This window comes from Pleurodeles waltl, chromosome 4_1 (assembly GCF_031143425.1).
Source record: "Pleurodeles waltl isolate 20211129_DDA chromosome 4_1, aPleWal1.hap1.20221129, whole genome shotgun sequence".
NCBI classification, from domain to species: domain Eukaryota; kingdom Metazoa; phylum Chordata; class Amphibia; order Caudata; family Salamandridae; genus Pleurodeles; species Pleurodeles waltl.
Genome location: NC_090442.1, coordinates 282,641,706 through 282,657,901, shown reverse-complemented (window position 1 = coordinate 282,657,901; position 16,196 = coordinate 282,641,706). Strand labels below are relative to the sequence as shown.

The 16,196-nt window shown below is 44.0% G+C and overlaps 1 protein-coding gene across 2 annotated transcripts in view; it reads left to right on the top strand.

The window, feature by feature from the left end:
- The window catches only part of PTPRB (protein tyrosine phosphatase receptor type B), a 335,571-nt gene that overhangs the window by 78,172 nt on the left and 241,203 nt on the right, over positions 1-16,196 (top strand). For both annotated transcript variants that reach the window (XM_069228335.1, XM_069228337.1), the window contains exon 3: positions 10,662-10,927. In XM_069228335.1, the coding sequence (XP_069084436.1) occupies positions 10,662-10,927 (266 nt within the window). The remainder of the gene's footprint in view (positions 1-10,661; positions 10,928-16,196) is intronic.

Sequence of the window (16,196 nt, the reverse complement as noted above, 5' to 3'; positions counted from 1 at the left end):
TGGTTCCAAGATGTGGCGAGGCTGCGGTCCGAGGTCCTGTTGCATCAGCATTAAGGATCCTATTGGTGGGGCTTCTGATGTGAAGGCCGGTGTCAGGAGAGCATTGCATTGTTGATGTTCCAGTGAGCGGTAAAGCTGCAATGTGGAGCTTTAGCATCGTCATCAACGCTGGCTGTCGTTGATAAGGGACGCAAGTATCTCCTCCAGCAAAGCATTGTGCAGCAGAGATTCTGAAGGAGATGTGTCAATACGGGATGCAGCAGTGATTGAAGTCTGTTTCGTTAGGTAAATCTTCGAAGCAGCAGCAATGTGTTGTTTCTGCTCGAGGATGCGCCACTCAACAAAGGAGATGCATTGGTTCTGCTCGGGGATGTGCTGCTCAGCAGAGAGGATGCATCAGTTCTACTGTGAAGCACCTTAGACCCCCTTTCCAAGGGACCAGGACTGCAGTGGCACCACTTGTCAGGGTAGACTCCCAGAGTCCAGGAGCAGAAGTTGAGTGGTTGGAAGACTTTTATGTCCCTCAGTCTTAAGATCGGGAGGCCAGCCAACTAACTCTTCTGGGTTCTGAGTCTGAGTTCTGAGTCTGAGAGATGCAGGTGTAGTTCTTCTTACTCTCAGGTAAAAGAGAAGCAGGCAACAGGTCAGCATAGCAAAGCAGGAGTACAGCAGTTTGTAGTCCAGCACAGTGGCAGTCCTTCAGCAGCACAGCAGTCCTTCTTCCTGGCAGAGCATCACAGGTCCAGACGTTTACTGAAGTGGTGGTGTCTGGGGTCCAGTTCTTATACCTAGTGGTACCTTTGAAGTGGGGGAGATTTCAAAAGACATTTGAAGTGCACAGATGTCGATGCCCTGCTGTTCCTGCCCTGGCTCCAGACACACTGCAGAGGGGTAGACAGGCTTTTGTGTGTGGACAAGACACAGCATATGTAGGTGTAAGTGAGGCTGTGTCCAGCTCCTCCCTCCCTTCCTGCCCAGAATGGCCCATCAAGACATTGATGGCCTATCAAGTCACATCTAATCCCCCTTTGTGTGTGGCTGTCTGGGGGGAATAAACACACCCCACCCCGATCTGAGACAAGCAGCACGCACCAAATGGCTAGAGTAAGAAAATGCTAACTTTCTAAAAGTGGCATTTTCAGAATTCCAATTTAAAATATGAAGTAATCATATGACAGGATTTTAAATCGGAATTTCAGAGACATCAAACTGGAGGCATCATGTCTACCTGTTTGGCCATTTAAAAATTATGGTTGTAAAATGTAACAAAGCATTCCAATGTTAACCTATGTGAGAGATAGGCTTTGCAGTCATGAAAAACAAATTTAAGGGTTTTCCACCACCAGGGCATGTAAAACCTAAAAGTACATGTCCAAAATTTTAAATACACTGCACCCACCTTAGGGGTGACATATGTGTTAAAAAGGAAGGCATGGGCCTGGCAAAAGGTTTACTTTGCCAGGTCAAAATGGCGGTTTAGCGTCGCACACAGGCTCTGCAACGGCAGGCCTGGGACATGTTTAAAGGGCTACTCTGGTGGGTCGTACAATCAGTGCTCTTTAAACAAAAATAGGGACTGGGAGATTGTTGGTCCAGTGCACAGTCTCCCGAAGTGAACCTGTAATATCAATATAAGTGCACTGTTCCAAAAAAGAGAAAGAAGACAAGAGAACTAATTAAGTTCTATTCAGCAAAGGCGAATCTATACTAGGTGTTTTAGGAGAGCTCTCCTAAAACACCTAGTATAGATTCGTACAATCAGTGCTGCAGGCTCACTAGTAGCATTTAGGTTACGGGCCTTACCGTAAAACCCCTTATTAGTTAAAAATGAAACGGTGGCCACAGACTTCATCATCAAAGTATGAACCACTAGAAGTGCTTGAAGTAAGCAATCCTCCTTCCCTCTCAGGCACTGTCATTGTGAATTAGTTCCCGAAGAAAACTGAGAAGATTCATTACCCAGACTCAGTCAATCCTGTTGGTACCCTGGACAATAAGGCATTTTATTTTTTATATTTTGCTTCAACACTGGAAGCCAACTTCATAGTCATGTAAAACTGCTTATGATCATGCATGCTCTGCACAGACGTTGACTGAGTTGGAGCCATGGACAGTGTATTTTTCTGTACCTGGTGAACAAACTCTTTCTTGATTCTATCTGGATTTTGTTTACATTCCTGTGTGCACTCCCCAGTTTTACCACAGACATAGCAAGCAGTGTTCCACTTCAGCATTTCACCATAAACATTTGTTCCACAGTTGTTCACCATCCCTTTTCCACCACCTTGCATTTGTATTGACCCATTTCCCATTCTCACACCTTGCATTTGAGTCACTCCACTCACTCCAGCATTTTCAGATGCAACATAACCCATGTGTGAACCCATGAACTTATTTCAATCACTCCTCTCAAATTGCTTTGTCTGGGCAACCACCAGCTTATCCTTGATTTGCATATGCTTCGCATTAAACCAGTTGTTAGTCAATTTGGCCAGCTTCAAAATCTCATCTCTGCTCTTTGTCTGCGGGCACATTTCACTTTGCTGTATGTGATCACTAAGTACTGGGTGCAAATAGATAACAAAAGCAGAAACTAAAACACTGACACCATCTTTCTCTGGATCATCAAATCCCCTGTGTTTCTTGGAAACCGGCATGAACTGCTAATAATAATCATTCCTTTTCTCTTTAGGCTTCTGTCAGGTTCTCAATATTCTTGCCCAGTTAATATCCTTTTCAGGCCCCTTCTTTTTCAAATGTTCAATCAGGTGTTTAAAGCGCACTACTCACCCGTTGGGTCACAAGGCGCTGAGGGGTGTATTCTCAGGGATCATTTGAAGAGCCAGGACTTGAGGTCCTTCCTGAACTGATGCAGCGATGGCGACTGTCTGAGATGAAGGGGTAAGGTGTTCCAACCTTTTGCTGCCAGGTGTGTGAAAGATCTTCCTCCAGCTGATGACATCTTATTACGGGGTATGTTGGCGAGGGATTGCTGGGACAAGTGGAGAGGTTTGGAAGGGGAGTACCAGGTGATGTAGTGGTTGAGGTAGCTGGCTCCACTGTTGTGGAGGGCTCTGTAGGCGTTCACAAGGAGTTTGAAGTTGATCCTCTTCACAACGTTGAGCCAGTGGAGGTTTTTCAGGTGTTCTGTGATGTGTTCTCGACGGCGAATGTTTAGGACGAGTCTGGTAATGGTGTTCTGAATTTGTTGCAGCTTCCTCAGGTTCTTCTTGGTGGTTCTGGCATAGAGGGCGTTGCCGTAGTCAAGTCTGTTCGTGATTAGTGCGTGTGTCATGGTTTTTTGGCAGTGGTTGGTGACAATCTGAAGATTTTCTGTAGGAGTTGGAGAGTGAGAAAGCAGGTGAAGGTGACAGAGATGACCTGTCTGGTCATGGTGAGCGCTGAGTCCAGGATGACTCAGAAGATTCATACATAGTCTGTGGGAGAAGGGGTTCTGTCTAGTGTTGAGGGCCACCAGGAGTCGTCCCAGGCTGAAGAGGAAGGTCCCATGATGAGGATCTCGGTTTTGTCAGAGTTAAACTTGAGGCAGCTCTCCCTCATCCAGGATCCGACTGCTTCCATCCCGTCCCTAAAATGTTTCTTGGCAGAGGAGGAGTTCTTGGTTAGGGAGAGGATCAACTGGGTGTCAACTGGATATGAGACAATGTTCATGTGGTAGTTCCTGGGAATAGGGGTGAGCGGGGTCATGTAGATATTGAACAGCGTGGGGCTCAACTATGATCTTTGGGGTACTCCACAGCTGATGCCTGTAGGTTCTGACAGGTGTGGTCAGAGCCTGACTTTCTGTGTTCTTCCTGTCAGGAAGGAGTTCATCCATCAAAGGGCCTTGCTGCGTATGCCTGCTGCGTGGAGTCTTGCGCATAGGGTGCGGTGGGATAACGCGGCAGCACGATCCAGCAGGATGAGGGCTGCTGTATGTCTGCTGTTGAGGAGGGAGCGGATGTCATCTGTAGTGCCGAGCAGGGCGGTTTCAGTGTTGTTTTTGGTTCTGAATCCTGATTGGGAGATGTCCCGGATGTTGTTGGCCTCGATGTGTTGGCGTAGTTGAGTGTTCATTGCTTTCTTGGCAACCTTAGCTGGCAAGGGCAGCAGCAAGATGGGGTGGTGGTTTTTGAGGTCCTTTGGGTCATCTGTGGGTTTCTTCAGAAGTGGTCAGACCTCAGCGTGCTTCCAGTCTTCTGGGTAGGTTGCTGACTCTAGGGAGCAGTTTATGGTCTTGCAGTGTTTCGGCTCAATCGAGGCACTGGCCTTGTTGAAGATGTAATAGGGGCAGGGGGCAGTAGAGGCTCCGGTGTGGATGCTGCTCATGATTGAGTGGGTCTCGTCTGTCATGATGGGGGTCCAGTTGTGCAGGAGTCTTGGGGGTTAGGAGGGTCCTGTCAGGGGTGTCATTGGTGAGTTCAGAGTGTCTTGGGGTCCAAAACCGTCGTAGATGTCTTTGATCTTCTGATGAGTGCTTTGATTCCTGGAGTTTGGGGGTGGACCAGCCGGCTTTCTTGGAGGAGTGTTTCCCTGTTGTTTTCCAGAGAGGAGATAGGGTGTCTGCGCAGTCGGTAATCCATTTGTCTAGGTTGAATGCTGAGTTGTTGGCGTCTGTTGTGTTGAGGGGTGGTGAGTTGCTGAGGGTGTTGATGAGCTGCTCCTTAGAGGTCTGGTTCCATTTTCTGTAGGAAGGGTGTGTTCTGCGAGTGTGTGCTGTGGGTTTGGAGATGGAGGAGTTGATGCAGTTGTGGTCGGTCCAGTGTAGAGGTGTTGAGTCGACGATGATGACGTTGCTGCTGGCGGAAAAATGGGGTTGAGGGTGTGTCAGGTGGTCTGCCTTGGTGACGTGACCAGTTGCTTGAGCCCGATCGTGTCCAGGTTCTTGAGTAGTGATAAGGTATTGTGGTATTGTGGTCGCTGAGGTCATTAAAATGGAAGTTGAGGTCTCGAGGAGAATGTAGTTGCTTGAGGTGAGTACGTGGGGGGCTAAGATATCGATGATGGCATCGCTGAATGCTGGGAGTGGTCCGGGTGGTCTGTAGATGAGAGTGCTGCAGGTGGTGTTCTTCGGGGTGGTGTGCACTTGGAAGTGGAGGTGTTCAATCACACGTCTATATGCGTTGACTACCTTCTCAGAATGAGCATTTTTAGGAGCAACACTAGCTGGTCCTTCAGTTGGCCAAGCAACAGCAACCTTACATTCAGGCGACAAGTCACAAAGGATTACAATCTCAAATAACGCACTCATATCAGTCCACAGCATTTTCTGAAACTGTTGTGAACCTATAAACCTGCTTCTACCACCTTTCAAACTCCTCTCACAATTTTCCAAAATTCATAGTAAAAGCATAAAGACCAGCTATCATCCACAGCACAGATACTAAATCCCCCCTTAGTGGAAACTCCTAATCCTACTTCTGAATCACTAGCTGACCCCCTTACCTTGCTCTCTGACTCTTTAACTTTATTTTTACTAGCTGTCCTTTCTTCTGTCTTTCTCTGGATATCTTCAAGTCACACCATTCCCTTGATTTTTCAATAAAATTTTTAATGTCAGCTCATAAAGTCGTTAAACCCAATTCCTTTACTTCATCATGAGTCAAATCCATTTTTTAATTCACTTTGTAATTCTTTCTCATATTCTCCATGTTACTGATGTAAACCTTACATTCATCATTCAATTCTTTTAATTTATCATGTGCTTCAGTCACACCTCTGGCTTCTTTTTTAATCAAGTATCTCATTCCATCAGCATTGTATTGGAATAGTCTATTTAGATCAAGTGTCCCATGTACCATTTCTCCAAATGCAATTTTTAAAAGACCATCATTAATATTTCTCTCTTTTGAAGTCAATTCAACCACAAGTGTAGTAACAGCTGGATCGATTTGAATGTGAGAAACAGCTCAGGTGTCTCTGCTAGTACACAGCAATGCTGTCATTGCGATTTCAGGTGTAGCACTCACTATCATGCTCACAACCTTAGCTGTAGATGCGCTCTGTATTTGTACATCTGTACTATCTCCTGCTGCACCCAGGACCACTAGGACCCTGCACCAGTTCCCTGTGCCTTGTCTGTATATGGAGGAAGTCTGGAATTCAAAAGATCATTAAGAAAAGTATCCTCCTCATCTGTGTCATGACTATGTTTTTCTCCCTTATTAGTTTTCTTGCTATAATGTTTCTTGAATTTGTTCAAACAAAAAACTCTTACACCTTCCATCGTATCCCTCCTCCAACATTTCTCTTTTTGACCCTGCTTGTTTTCTAACCACTCCCTAAATGAGCCTTTCACTTGCTTGTCATATTCCTGCTTTCCTTCTATGTGGCCAATTGATCCCATTTGTTTAATGCGCCAAACTGTGTTGTTCTGGGTAATAGCTTTCTTTCATTCATTGTTTGTCTCAGGAAATCTAGCTTTCTAATGTTTAAGGTACCTTCTAAAGGAAACTGTATATCTTTTATCAGAAGTGGCATGTCATTCCATTCTGAAATACGGGTGTCCATATAAAATCCAATATCTGTCATCAGTTATTAAGCAGTCATTCCTTCAGCAGGTAATATCTGACTCTCAGTTGAGGGTGCAACAGAAATGTTTGTGTTTTTTCTGAATATAACACCCATTATTTAGATGCAAACTAATATAAAATCACACAAAACATACAGCAAACAAGCAATCCCAGTGTGGATCTGTCAACGGTCAACCTATCATAGCATTGCTCTGTCAGCAACCAACCAATGACAGCACAGCTGTATGGTGGTCTCAGTAATCCCTATATTCCCTGGATGACTAACGAATCACACTACAACCTCTCCTTGAATGAGGAAAAGAATTGAAAAATGTTTCTCACTCAATTTCACACAAACTAAAGCTTGCCTGCTCAGCCTAAATATGGAGAAAATCAGCAAGTTAAGGTAAGGTAAACCTCACAATTAATAGATAGAAGAGCAACTAAAAAGCACCTATCCCTTTACTATCATAAATCACAATACATACTAGCTAGAGTCCAGTCCTGCAACTCCTGTGTGCGTAGGAGAAAAGCACATCACCCTTTATTAAACATACAATCCTGAAAATCCACGTATTAATTCTGAAAACCCCATCTATATGTGTGTGACGCCACGTACACAACATTACCCTATGCAAACAGGTAAACACAATATGACAAGATCTTGGATTTCAGTGATCTAATAACCAAACCAATCAATAGTAAAAGAAATTCTTTATAAAACAAGAGTCACAAATAGGAATCATACATCAACACAACAGTAACTGAACCACCAATTGAGTCCAAAATCAGCATCTCATAACCAAACACTTCACTTAGAACATAGCAATCTATCTCACAAATGCAAACTTTGACACAAACTGAAGGCACCTCAGAAACACACACAACTTACAGAATCATTCCACCCTATTCATGCTTACACTCTGAATTGTTCTGGAACAGCTTTGCCAGTAGATTCGCTCAAATCTTGACACCAGGAACTCAACTGGAAAATCCAGTATCTCTGTGGACTGGTCATAAGGGTAAAAAGAAAACCTAGAAGGGATCTACTAGCAAAAGAAGGTGCTCTTTAATGTACAACCATCCCCTGCTACCAAAGGTTGATTGAGAAAAACTGTAATTCAAAATTGGACACCCAAAAGTTTACCTCATTTAGGGCCATATGTACGAACACTTTTTTCTATAGACACAGAATGGGTAAAAACCTTTGCTACATCTGGCCCTTAGTTCTCCCACAACATACTGGATCGGAGACAGTGTTAAACCCCACTTTCATGAGGCAATGTGTCCCTGTATTAAGGTATGTCCCCAAAAATCAAATCAGCAGAGTGAAAACACCTCATTAAATATTGGGGTCCACTCAATAACTGAGTTCTAGATCAATAGAAAGTTGAAAGGTTCTCAAAAGGAAAGTTATACAGAGTATGCAAAACCATAAACTATTCTAAGTCCCAAATAAGTAGCAAAGTTAGAAAGAATTTGGGCAGCATCCCTGGTAGAAAAGGAAAGTCTTCTGGATCACCCCCAGAATCATGGGGTTTGTATACACAATTCTTGCATAGGAAATTAGTAATACAGCAAACTCAATGTGGTGTGAGCCAAACTATTATTTCTTTAGCAAATCAGAACACAGGAGTAATATACATCATTATCTTAACACCTGGGCATTTTCCCAATTCTTTGAAAATGATTCAACCCCCTCTATGTTAATGTCATCTTGAGACGGAAACATTTAACAATAAGACTCAGTGAATACATCCAGTGAAGGAATGAATTACATAGGTACTTGTTGCAATCATACATCTGCATCATAGAAAGTTCATTGTAAGCAAAACAATACAGCAATGAAAGTAAACTAATATGACCTCAGTTTGACAGAGTGTTGCTATCCCACAGGGACCTGGCATCTACATTTAATTGCCAAGCCCAGAACTCCCCTTTTACTACATGTAAGTCACCCCTAAGTTACGCCCTAGCAAGCCCTTTGGGTAGGGTGCCATGTGTGTAGAAGGCAGGACACGTGCCATGTTGCGTTGCATGTCCTGGTAGTGACAAAGTGTAAGGGGTATTGTCTTATTTATGAGGGGTAGCGTAGGCATGTTTGGTATGGTTGTGACAGTGGTAGGAAATGCTGCTTACTGGGGTAGGTGTATTTTTTTTTACTATCACAGAAATGCCACTTCTAGAAAGTGCACATTTATCTGTGCTTATAACTTTGGTGTTTTGCAGCTTGTCTCCAATCAACGTCTGGGCAGACTGACAGTTGGGGCTTTGTGCACACTTCTCAGACAGCCTGAACACAGGGAGGGTGGAGGTGACACAGAGGTGCATCTACATATTGTAAAGCCTTCCTGGGCTGAGAGAAGGGAGAGGCGGGGCACACCTGCATTTGTAAAGACTGTGCCCTGGCCTCACACAATAGGGTTGTTAACCCACCACTGAAGTTTGGAGCCTGTGCTGAAAGGAGAGATGGGGCACTCCCAGAACCAGTTGTAACTGGCTGGAACCTCCTCTCCCTACAATTGAAAAACACTGTAAGAACTGACTATAAGTAGAGGGGAATCGCCTGAAGCGATTGGTAAAAGCGCTGTTTATTCATAGCTGAGGAGAAAATTCACCGCCGCAGCCCAGGCTGCTGATTTAAGCTAGCGCTGTGTGAAGCACTTTTGTTGGAGCCCCTAGCGCTCCCCCCGGCGCCTCTGCCTTGTGATAATCACTGCCGCAGCCCGGTCACCACATTTGGGATTCCAGCGCGAGGCTCGCGCTCCCCCGGGGCACTTCAGGAAAGTAAACAAAGAAGCTCGTACTCTCCTACTGTGTCACCGGGTGATGCACACTCTTTAAAGCGCCCCCGGGGCACACTCCGGCCCCAATTCCTCACGCTGCTTCCCTTCAGAAAAGGAAAGCAGACGCGCGGCTTGCGCACCGGATTGGGTGCGGACGCCTGGGGGAAAGCAGATGCAGAGCCTCATCGGAGGCCCCTGCTTCCCCCGTCACTCCATAAGGCAGCCGCACTGCGGACAAGGGCGGCTGCCTCTCTAACCCGCAGGACGCAGGGGAGAAAGGTAGTTCCCTTTCCCCCAGTCGCTGCACTAGGAGCGGGACGCTCCTGATTCTGGGCAATTTGTTCTCTCTCAAGGAAATCGGGAGGGGAGACCTCGGAAGGTCCCTTCCCGCTTTTCTTTTGCCCACACAATTGTTGCTGGGCCATGCCCGGCCTCCACCCCACGGACAGGGTGTGAGGAGGCCGAGGCAAGCCCCCACCACGAGGGAGGCTCCCCGTTTTGCACACAGGAGCACCGGGGGCCCCCGTGCCCATTTCTAGGCATTGGAAGTGCCTTTTCCACCAGCAAGCAGGAACGCTTTTGGAAAACTAGGCTCCAGGAGCCTAATACAGACTTACAACTGTTTACTATTTCCTACCTGTTTACTGGTTATGCATATATGTGCTAATGTTCCTTTTCTAGGCATGTCTAGCTGATATGTATGTATATGACTTGTGGAATATTCTCTAATGTTCCTTTTATGGGTATTTAGGAATTGTTCATGACAAGTGCATATACCGTTTACTATAAGTCCTGACTACTGCTTATGTTGCAGAATCCTGAGTACTTACGTGTGGATTTACGGGCAGTGATATGCGCGACGGACCCGCCGCACAGCAGCATTGATGACGGCTCCATGTGAAGCCATCGGCAATGTCCAGAGGAGGGCAGGCAGAAACAATGTTTCCACCCGCCGGCCCAGCAGAATGTTCATAATGGGGCCGGCAGGCTCTCAAGGGGGCTGGCAGTCTATGGAAAGACCGCCAGCATGAACACGGCGGTGTTTACCGCCGTGTTCATAATTACCCCCATAGTGATTTGCTAAGATTCACACAATGTTAAGTCTAGGGTGGGATTTGAAACAGAGTTCCCAGGGTCCAAAGGCAGAAGCTTGAACCACTAAGCCTCAAATCCCTACAATTTCTTAATGCTATTAATAATAGTCACTTCAATTACACAATTCAATCTTTGTAAACATTGTAGACTTGGGTGATGTCAGCCATTGGATGATTGCACATAATAATAACCTGTGAAGACAAATGCTGTGTCGGACTATCGCATTAAATAAAACTGAAATGTATTACATGCTCTGTGTTTTTCACAGATCTCAGAGGAGGCACTATGTCAGTGCAAAACTCTCGAAGCTCTGGTAGCACCACTACCATCAAAATGTCAACGTCCACTGATGCTGTGACGGAGAGTCCCACAGCCCGATGGGAGAGGAGCACCGAGATGTTCGTCCAAAACCTCAAGGGAGAAGACAACCAAACCTTCACTGAAAGCCCTCAGGTGTCTGTCACTGTGACAGCCATTACTGAGCAAACAACAGCTCTAGCAACCACAGACTACTCCACGCATTTTGTGGAAGAGGTATGATTGAAATTGTCTACACAGCTATTCTTCATATTGCAACGTGACATAGAATTTAGCTAATTCAAAAATGCTGCTTTAAATCTGGGAAACTGCATTAGTACATGTCTGGTAGTTTTCGGCCACTGCACCCAGACAAACGGATGTGTATTTTGAGCCTCTATAGAAAAGTAGTATTTATGGTGTCTTTATAAAGCATACATTTGTTTAACAATCAAAAATATCAATTCACATTTAGGAGTTTAAATTGACTTTATACCTCCCAAATATGGTAAACATCAGAGCTGAATGTAAAAAACAATACCATGTACCTTTAACTCAGTCTGAGTTTAAATTCACAATAGCATGTTGGCCGACTGTGTGTAGCTGTGCCGGGTGTCCCTAAAGGCAGTAGGAGGCAATGTCGACATTTGCCTTCCATTTTACTTTCAAAGATGAACATTGACTGGCATATCTGGGATAATGCAAGTCACATTCATCTTCTACTAGTGTGGGTAAAACTGGGTATGTATCGCTCTTTGAACAGAAGTCGATGATGACTGAGGTACAAGTTCCATATGCAGACCACACTGTAGGTGTAAAACTATGGCAGAGTCAAGCAAAATGATCTTGGGGGCTGAAAAGAGACAGACAGATCTTCCAAGAAAAGTCAACAATTATCTGGTGGTAATCAGATTACGGAAGATAACAAATAAATAGTGAGAGCAACACACTTTAAAAGTGGTGTTTTTCAGTGAAGAAGCCATTCTCGAAGTAGGTCTTCTAATACATAAAATGTGGCACAGTGGCTACGATTGAACAATGGAAATTTGCTCCAGGGTGTCTACATTAGCGCGCTTTCAGTACAAGGGGGTTTGCACCCCCTACTCTAGGATGCTTCACACACAAGTAGACCAGAACATTTTATTTCCAGTTGTTGTCCCTTCACATGGAGCACAGTTTGTGATCCTGCAAATGTACTTTGATTTCACCATTAATCCCACCTGACCCAACAAACTGCATAGTTTTAAGACCACCTTCTTAGTGGTCTGTAAAATGCATCATAGCCATGAACTGTTGTGAAAAGTGAGAGCAGATGGGCTCTACATACACTCTAAGATGTACAGTGCAGTTTAGAGCTGCAGTTTGTTTTGGGCGATTATGAGCAGGAGTCAAATTGTTTGTAAACTTTGATTCATCATCAGCAGCCTACTTTGGTTTCTCATCTTAAATAACATGATCTCACATTTGCTTTTGGACATAAACCAACTCAGGTAATGTTGGTTATTTGTTTCTTTTACCATTAAACATTTTACGAGTTTATGAATTGCACTGAAGGACACACAGGGCCTCATTACAACTTTGGCATTCCTTTTACAGGACTGCCGAAGCCACTGCAGGCAAAAGACCGCTTGTACTGGAGGTCTTTTGCCCACCATATCAGGAGTTTTCCGCTGAGCCTGCGGGAGAAAACAGAGTTTTTGCCCACTGGCCCAGCGGAAAACTCAGCACAACATTGACGCTGGCTCATAATTAAGGTGGCGGCAATGTTGTGGTGCGTCAGGTGTGAAAGCATCCGTTGCGCATTTTACTGCCTGTAATTCGGGCAGTAAAATACGCAATGGGTCTGTGCAGGTGGGTCCCTGTACTGCCCATGCCAAGTGCATGGGCAGTGCAGGAGCCCCCCGACACCCTCATTCCGCCATCCTTTCCATGGCGGTGTTAACTGCCATGGAAAGGCTGGCGGGTGGGGACTTGTAATCCCCAGGGCAGCACTGACTGCAGTGCTGCCCTGGTGGATTACAACCGCCAGGCTGGCAGAAGCCTGGCCATGTCAGCGGTTGAACTGTGATGGCCATGGTCATAATGGGGCGGTGAGGCCCATACTTTTAAGTGTGGCTCAATTACCAACGACTACACTTCCACTGTAAACAAATCCATCTCTGCCATTTTTTGATTTATTACATACTTGCCAGTCACCTCTTTATTCCCTCACTCACTGACTCACTCATTCACTCACTCACTTACTCACTCACTCTCAGAGTCATGTAAGTGCGTAAAGTAAGCACATATTATATGCATCCATAATCCTACTTAAAGAATACAAGGAAGCTACTTTCAAAAACTCTACATGTTTTGTGGCATCAAAGGTAGCCTTAGTTGTTACATTTAAATAAAATAATAATACATTTAAATAATTAAACAAATAAAATACAATCTGAAAGTGTATTCATCAAACAAAAACTACACACATACACACACACAGCTACTTAACAGAAGCTACACGTTCAAACTCCTTTACAGATCTGAGGTTTAGAGGGTCATTTAGAACCTGGAAGATGACCACAGGTCCACCAGGGAGGAGGGGGCTGTGGCCTCTGTCTCCCTGGTGGAGGACTGTCCATTCTGTCTAGAGATACTTCCTTCCTGGCAGATATCTCTGTACTGTGGAAGCCGCCATGGCAACAGGAGCTCCCTTCACTAACTAAAGGTTTGTTGAGAGGGTTTCATGCTTAAATTTCCTTCTTGGCAAATGGACTCAATATGCCGGGAATTTTCTCTCTGCATATGTGGGCCATTCAGAATTGTTCCTGCCTGTTTCTGCTATGCCTCATATGGCGGGCATAGACAAAAAGAATCACTGACTGTAACACTGCCCTCAACAGGGTGGGTGATCACGATTATGAGCCAGCCGTCCATTGGTGGGAATACTACAGAGTCAGGGATTACTGTTGACAGGGTCAGCAGAGGCTCCGACAACTGTAACCCAGCAGTGCTCCCACCTCTAAATGAGGCAAGTGAACTGGCACTGGTACAGGAGGGTCATCAGCTTACAGTCTTCCTCCATCTCCGTAAAACCATAAATCGGGGCTTCAGTTTCTTTCAAGACACATCCATCCATACTTCTACATTTAAATCCAACCATCAATATTGACTGTTCTAGACATCCATTCTCTAAGTCATCCATCCTTCGATTCATACTTCCAGGCGCCATCCACCTTTTAATTATTTTTCCTATTCAGACATCCACCCTTTCTACCATCCAGTCCTCTATCCGCCAGTCCAACTCTTCACTTTTCCATCTATCCATTCACCCTACAATTGACCTATCAATCTGAATGTAATCCTTCTACTCTTCCATCTGTTCATCCTTTGAAGCATCCAGTAATCCATTTACCTGTTCTCCAATCCATTCATCATTTCATCCATGTATTCACCCATCATTGTCTCGTTCTATCCATCCTTTCACATTTTAGTTCATTCTTCTATCCATCCATCCTTTCACCCATACTCTCATCCTTTTATCATCTACTGTTTTATCCTTCCTTCCTTTGTTTCATCCTTCCATATATCAATACTTTCACTCAATTGATCGTCCCTACTTCCATCTTCCTTCTAACTATTTCTTTCATCCTTCCATATTCTCCTTTTTTCGCCCATCCATCTTTTCTTTCTTTGGTTCACCATTTCTTCTCTTTTTCTTTCTTCTCTCCTTCCTAGCTACCAATCATTTTCTATCCTCATTATGGTTTATTCCTTCCTTCCCTGTCTCTCCCATTTACGCTTTCCTTTTGCTTCCTTCTCACTCTTTCTCTTACTGTCCTCTTTCCCAGTGTTCATCATTTCTCTTTCTCCATCTCCTATACTTCACGTTGCTTATTTGTCCATCCCCAGGCCTACACTCTTGTGCCATGAAGTGTCATTTTAGTGTTTTTTTCGATTACCAGCAGCTAGAATTGGCCCATAAACAACTAACCCACGTTATTGTGGGATCCATTTACCAGCCCATTATGCCCAGTGTAGGTTGCCAGCTGGCTGACATTTTAATGACCTACCTGGTATTTTTTCGTAGAAGTCCGTAAAATAGTGGAAAAAGCAGGGAATATTTTCCTCTTTAGAATAAAAAATTTGAAAACGCAAATACAAGAAGAGTTCACGTAAAACATACTTTAGAGTGTTCTGGATTATTTCTACACGCTAATTAAGTAGGTAGAGGGATTATTGTGTTGTTAAAAAGAAGAGCAGGGACTATCAGCTACGAATCTACCCCGACCTTTTACTATAGATTGCAATTAGCATTTCAAATAGATCTTAAATAATATTATCGTCTACAGCTGCAATATCCACTCTAGACAATTCCTCCCCATTTTCAATCACCCCGGAATCTTCTGTATAACAACCTCAATAGATTGGAATTACTAATTTATACACAGTGGGTTTCCCATCCCAAACCTCAAGTAAATTCTGCTTTATTGAGGAAGCATTTCTAGCCTTCGCTAGTTGTCATCTTCGTGTGTAGAGTTTTGTTAAGCGCCTCGACAAATAAGAGTTAATTTCTTTCTGTTTTTTATATCACAACATTCCCAAAATTATGTCTTTTTGACGGTGGCACTGATAACGTGAAACTAAAACATTGGCCTAACTAGAAAAAAGGCAGCCATCTTAAATAAAGGGAATTCTTGGCATAACTGCTTACTCCATATATCGAATGTCTTCAAGCTTCCTGAAAAGATTGCTGATTTGAACAACCAACTACAGTGCGAGCCAAGTACTGTTTTGTACTCGATGATAGACTACAACGTCCTAAAATTAAATCTGGCAGAAAAGTAAAATCTCCCAGTCTCATCTATAATTCCTATTGCCCAGTACCTTGGGTAACTGCGCCATGCAAACTGCAACAGTATACAATTTAGGAAGAATTCTTGTTTCCAGCTCAAGATGAATAATCACCTCAACACCTGGCTTTTTATACAATAAAGTTAATAATCTTTGTGTCATTTTGGCACCAGTTGCAGCGCCAAGAGAATCTGAGATGAGATATTTGCGGCATATAAATGGCACAATATGAAATATAAATAAAAAGTAGACTTGGCTAGAGCCCTGTAATTTGTTTGTAGAACCCTGAGTACAGTACTTTCATTTTGCTGTGATATTAAATTCCTTCTTTTTTTCTGAGATGCGCATACAGCTAGACAGTATGTGTTAGAAATGGGGTATTTGGTTGACAGTCAGGTTACTCCCTGTTCAAGCAAGGACCCTCACTCTAGTCAGGGTAAAAGAGAATCACCCTCAGCTAACCCCTGCTTACTCCTTTGGTAGATTGGCAGAGCAGTAGGCTTAACTTCAGAGTGCTAAATGTAAAGTATTTGTACCAACACACACAGTAACTCAATGAAAAGACTACAAAATGACACAACACCAGTTTAGAAAAATAGGAAATATTTATCTAAACAAAACAAGACCAAAACGACAAACATCCAACATACACAAGTCAAGTTATGAATTTTTA